At 40.7% G+C, this 6,500-nt stretch overlaps 1 protein-coding gene across 1 annotated transcript; it reads right to left on the bottom strand.

The window, feature by feature from the left end:
- Positions 1-544: 544 nt before the first annotated feature.
- On the bottom strand, positions 545-6,269 carry LOC134612104 (olfactory receptor 8H1-like). The gene is made up of 2 exons (XM_063456480.1): positions 6,266-6,269; positions 545-1,206 (listed from the first exon to the last, which is right to left on the bottom strand). Exons 1-2 carry the CDS (start codon positions 6,267-6,269, stop codon positions 545-547), a joined length of 666 nt encoding a protein of 221 aa, XP_063312550.1.
- Positions 6,270-6,500: the final 231 nt, after the last annotated feature.

The following is a 6,500-nucleotide window of genomic DNA, read 5'->3' as shown; positions in this document are numbered from 1 at the left end:
ACTAACTAGATCGTCCAAACTGCCCAATGTGCTGTTGCATTGCCTTAACCTCTGTGCCAAGCTAATACTTGACACGACAGGGTGTATGCTACAGGGTTTGTCCGACCTAAGCCTATGGCATAAGTTACATGGCCATGTTGAATACCTGCCTTATCCATGCACCAATATACACGTTTATGTTCCATTTCCATGATTGTACAATACTTTATGCTTACATGGTGTGCTAATGTACTTGCCTTACCGGAATAAAGAAATAAAGAAATAAAAAAATAAAAAAAAACTACAATTGCATAAAATAGACTAAACAGATCTTTTTCTTTTCTTTATTTGGTACAAAAAAAAAAAAATATATATATATTTTCTACATCACTGGTGTTTGTTTACAAAATAATAACTTATGGTACTTGAAAATCTCTTTAAAGACAAAATAGGTAAGATATAAAAAATCTCCATTTCCGTTTCAGTTCCGTACTTTTCCCAACTTATATTCAGGTCTGAAGCTAGTTCTTAAGTTATAATAGCACACTGTTCACTCAGAAGTCCACTAAAGTTTCCAAAGCTTCAAAATGCTTTTCTTTTTGAAAAGTGAAAAAACAGCTTCTTTAACTTCTTTGTTCCGTAAGCTGTAGATGAATGGATTCACAAGAGGAGTAAATACGGCATAAAAAAGTGCCATTATTTTATTGAGGGATCCTTCACTAGCTGTAGGTTTTATGTACATAGCAAACATAGTTGAATAAAATTTGGTGACCACTAAAAGATGTGAGGCACAGGTAGAAGCAGCCTTTTGTTTCCCGGTGACAGAAGGAATTCTTAATATAGTTTGCAAAATATATCCATAGGATGTCATAGTTAAAAGAACAGAGCTTAAAATGACTGATGAAGCACAGACTATGACATTTAACTCTTTAAAATATGGATCAGAACAGGAGAGCTTTAACAAGGGTGCAGATTCACAGAAGAAATGATTAATGACATTTGAATTGCAGAAATGTAACTCTGATATTTTGATAATGGGAAATGAAGTGGTCAAGAAGCCTAGCACCCATGAAGAAGCAGCTAAATTGAAGGAAACTTTATGACTCATTATGCTTGTGTAACGTAAAGGGTAGCACACTGCCAAAAAGCGATCAAAGGACATTACTGCAAGGAGGATGGTCTCTGTGGCCCCCAAAAATGTGAAGAAAAACAGCTGAGAAAAACATCCTGGAAAAGAGAGCTAAACATTGTTGAAAATGAAAATTACACTTTTATTACAGGTTTTATTCTTTTTGGCTTTGAGGCAACACCAACAGTACAACAACTCTTGTTTGCAATACTTTCTGTTATGTACACAATGACAATTGTGGGGAATCTTATGATCATTTTCATAATACAACGTGATTCTCGTCTTCATACACCCATGTATTTCTTCTTGGTCAACCTGTCCTTAATTGAAATTTTCTACACTACAACGATTGTTCCGAACACTCTGAAGAACTTCATATGGGAGGACAGAAGCATTTCTTTTGTGGGTTGCTTTACTCAGATGTTTTTCTTTATTGGATTAGGAAGTTCTGAGTGTGGCATTCTTTCAGCTATGGGATACGATAGGTACATTGCTATATGCCACCCCCTGTCTTACTCAATGCGCATGAAACATAATTTTTGCATCCAGCTAACATTGTTCTCATGGACAGTTGGATTTTTTAATTCCCTTCTACACACTGTTTGTTTAGCTAAAATGCCCTTCTGCAAGGAACGTAGAATAAATCATTTCTTCTGTGATATTCCACCAATTGTGAAACTCTCCTGCAGTGACACGAAGTCAAATGCTTTTTTTTCACTTCTTGTAGGAGGAACTGTAATAGTGGGGAGCCTCATTCTTATAATTATTTCGTATATCTGTATTATCAGGACTGTAATGAGTATTTCTAAAGCAAATAGCAGATACAAGACTTTTTCAACTTGTGGATCTCATCTGACAGTGGTAACTGTTTATTTTAGTACTTTAATGATCAATTATCTGTTTTCAACCTCAACTGCTTCTTCTCGGCAGAATCAAATACTTTCTCTTTTGTATGGCCTTATAATACCTCTGTTTAACCCATTCATATACAGCTTTCGCAACAAAGACTTTCAAAAGACCATAAACATCATATATAAGAAGAAGCAGTTTATTTAAAATATTCTTAGGATTATTCTCCTAAATTGAAATTGAATGCAAATTGCCAAATGCAGGGAATTTCCAAGAAACTGTCATAGAATTGCAATATGAATAGTTATTTAAAGGGTTAGATGAGATGTGCTGGGGATCACCTGGACTAATTTGACACCTTGAGCGTCTGACTGGGAGATACTATAGCACTGTTCCTCAGATCAAGACTGAGCAGAGGTCTGGTAAATCTTAAAGCAGGTATTGCTCTATCCCCTGACCTCCAAAGAGAGCACATGCAAGGAGACATTGGAGGATAACTGGGACTTGAGTGTGCTCCCTACCCTTTTTTTTGTGAGACTGGAACTAAGCCGACACATGCCTGGTACTCCTTACTGATCGGAGATCAGCTGTGACCCAGTAAAATTCTATAGACACCGGGAATAACCCGGGCAACTGGCTCCAATACCACCTAACCCCCCCCCCCCCCCCAGCCCCAAAAAGCTCCCAGCATATCTCAGCCTCACTACACGGAGCTGGCTTTCAAGCCATACAGATACCTCACCGAAACCCTCTATCTTAACTGACGTGTTTTGTTTGTACACCAGGTTTCGTTGTGTTCACCTTCTTTTTATTGTTTTTCTTTTCTCTTGCAGGCCTACGCAACTCTGGGCAATACTCTCGCCCCCACTACATGCACAGTAACTGACCACACCAGTTGGCATACTTACGTTGTTTTCCCACACCTTAACAGCATAGGTACACCAGTCCCAACTAAAGAAAGCAGGCCAGGCAAAAGCCGTACATTAAGACACACAAGGGACGCCCACTAGGCCCACTACCACTGGCCTACGGTATTAACCACCGAAAGCCACTGCCCACACGGAAACTAACTTGCTTCTAAGATAATAAGCTGTTGTTATACGCTAAGTTTTTTTTTTTTATGTTCTCATTTTAAAAATGTGCAGTAACTCTTATGCCATGATAATGTTTTCAACTGTTACAATGAAGCTTGATATGGCTGTCGTGGCTACTCAAGAATGATGTAATGCTCGCACAACAAAAATAAAGAATAAAAAAAAAAGATTTAACACGCTGTAAATTGGACACAGTTCTCCAATCAGATTGCTATTTGGACTATGAGGGTGCTTGGTGAAATCAATGAAAAGAGGGTTCGATCCATGAAAAGAGAGTTTGATCCAGGAAAAAGAGAGTTCTGGCAGACATCTTGTGTGCTGTGCCTGAAGAACTGTGAGGGATCTGATTGTGTTAACTTGGGATAATGTAATTAAGTCCCCAGAGTGGCACCTGGGAGGAACAATTGTAATGTACATTGCAGTGTATGGAGGAACCTCTGTAGGGTGCGTCAATATTGCTCTGTATAAATAGCTGTGTGCTATGCAATAAAGATCATTCTACCCCCTACATTTATACTTGCCTAATGTGTCGAGGAAAGGCTATAGTAAAGCTATAATCACTGATCTACAGTAGAGAGTCTCCAAAGCTATATTCAATGCAGTTATTTGACATGGATGGATCATATGGATGGGGCATTGCGATGTCATTCCATGGGTGGAGAATATGGATTACTGATGGTTTGTGTGTTTTCACACCATGAACAAAGCACTAGAGTTGGAATAAAATGTGTACATAATAGAGTGTCAATTAATATGAAGTGATCATGGTGCCTGGAATCTATATTTGCAGTGTTTCTTTATGAAACAGTCTACATAAAGAGTAACACCTCTGTTGCAGGAGGTGTAACTCTACCTCCTGCAGCATCATCGGTGTCATTAACCAGTCCAGAACAAGAAATATGGGTGGCTAATGTGAATTCTGTTCAACTTTGGTGTCTGAAGTCAGCATGCACAGCACGTTACCCCTCCCCACCCCCAATTTTGACTGTGGTATCTCAAGTGAGCCCCCTATATATTGTTTATAGATCCACCACTGCTTGTCACCCACATCCTAGTCACCGGAGGTATGGCTAACACAGGGAATCCATGCTTCCTTCTAGCCATACTAATTCAAACCAGTAATGGAGACTGTGATATACTGAAAGCAGTTGCAACTCTTGATCAGTTGCTGTCAACCTTGGGCTGCTGTGGACAATCATTTAGCTCAAAATCAATAAACACAGTTTAACACAGAACAAAGGATGGTACCAGGAAAATCCAGACACTATACCCACTTCAATAAGATGAAGCAATACGATGCAGCAATAAGGTGAAGCAGTTAGTAACTACAGTGTCCCTTTAAAGGTTTGGAATTCCCTTACAGTCCCTAATCTTGAATGTCACTAAAAATTCTCAGGTTGATTTGTAAAATACAATCCATGAAAACAACCTTTAACCCCTTAAGGACACATGACATGCCAATATCCAGCAACTTCGCACAGCCATTGAAGAGGAGTGGACCAACATTCCACAGGCCACAATCATGATCAACTCTATGCGAAGGAGATGTGTTGCACTTTGTGAGGCAAATGGTGGTCACACCAGATACTGACTGGTTTTTAGACCCCCCCCCCCCCCCGGACACTCCTAATACAGTAAAACTGCACATTTTAGAGTGGCCTTTTATTGTGGCCAGCCTAAGGCACACCTTTGTAATAATCATGCTGTCTAATCAGCATCTTGATATGCCACACCTGTGAGGAGGATGGATTATCTGGGCAAGGAGAAGTGCTCACTAACACATATTTAGACAGATAATGCGCTATACAATGCACCCTCGGTAAAAATACTCTACGGGGGATTCACTTCGGAACCATTAGACATCACAAACGGAAAGTGTCAGGGCTGCCCACTCTCACCCCTTTTATATGTCTTGGCACTCGAGCCACTGGTGACGCAAATTAGTGCCAACACATCGACCCATGGGGATCAAATAGGACAGACAGAGCACAAACTCAGCCTCTTCGCGGATGATGTCCTCCTTACCATCACCGACCCTAAAACCTCCCTTCCAACGCTCACAGGAATTCTAGGCTAATATAGCAAATTTTCCTATTATAAGCTGAACACAACTAAAACCCAGGCCATGCCAATAAACCTCAACCACGATACTACACAACATCTTAAAACATGCCGTGACTTTGACTTGAGAGAGGACCACATAACCTACTTGGGGGTGAAATTGACCAAAAATCTAGACGACATGGTAAAACCAAATTACGCCAAAGTAGCCTCTGAGATTCGATCCACCATGGACAAATGGAAGGACAAATTTCTGTCCGGGATGGGCGGAATTGCAGCTTTTAAAATGATGTTACTCCCCAAACTATAATTTCTGCTCCGTTCTCTGCCTATAGAGTTCCCAATCTTCTACTTTACCCAACTGCAAAGACACATAGACAGGTTTATTACAGGACTACGTAAAGCTTGCATCCCCAAGACCACTGCCACAAGGAAATTGCACACTCCTCAAACATGCAATAGGAGCACACAACTCTAAATCCAGTCCTCAGTGGATGGAGATTGAGTCCCACTGGTCCTGGACCGAGGGGATTCAGTATCTAATGTGATTACCTAAAGCACTGTGCCCAAAGATGCACACCATGCTGAAGACATGGGACAGCCACTTGGCCAGGTTTTCTTCCTGATCTCCGATAACTCTTTTTTTTAATAAATTCTTTATTTGTCGTTGATTTTTTTTTTGCGTTTCGTGTTGGGGTTACAGAATTAAGAGAGGGTGAAGGGGTACAACGTTGATTTGTCAAGTTTACATTGCAAGACTATTCTGTTTACAATACTCAAGGTTTGACAGTTTGTTGTTTGGGTAGGTAAGGGTAGGTTAGTCATCAGGGTGCATTCATGGTCTACAATGAGGACAGATATGTCTTTTTATTCTAATGGGTAGTTGAGCTTGTGTTGTCCCAGTCATTGGTTCCTCGGGTCTCATGGGCCAGTTTTCAGGGTTGTCTGTGAGTGTGGGTGTGGTGTCTGTTTCTTGTTAATGGCTTTTGCTGGCACCAGTCTATCTGTGGGCTCTGCGGTTTCTCTCATTTTGTCCTTTTGTAGGTGGTTGAGTTTTGACCCTGAGCTTTGGCTTCCAAGACGTTCCAGGGGTCCTGGTGGTAATCTCCGATAACTCTAGCCACACCACTCAGATGTTTCAAACACTACATACCCATGTTTGATAGCAGGGGATGGGAAGACAGGGGTATACAGTTTCTACACCAGGTCTGGAATGGAGAGGACCTGACTGCATACTCACAACTTAGAACAACTTACAACATACCTCAGACAACTTACCTACAATATCTGCAACTGTAATCCCTACTACGACACGTCCAACTAACTAGATCGTCCAAACTGCCCAATGTGCTGTTGCATTGCCTTAACCTCTGTGCCAAGCTAATACT

This window comes from Pelobates fuscus, chromosome 5, assembly GCF_036172605.1.
Source record: "Pelobates fuscus isolate aPelFus1 chromosome 5, aPelFus1.pri, whole genome shotgun sequence".
NCBI classification, from domain to species: domain Eukaryota; kingdom Metazoa; phylum Chordata; class Amphibia; order Anura; family Pelobatidae; genus Pelobates; species Pelobates fuscus.
Note: the sequence above shows the minus strand (reverse complement) of the source record. Positions and strands in the feature narration are given on the sequence as shown.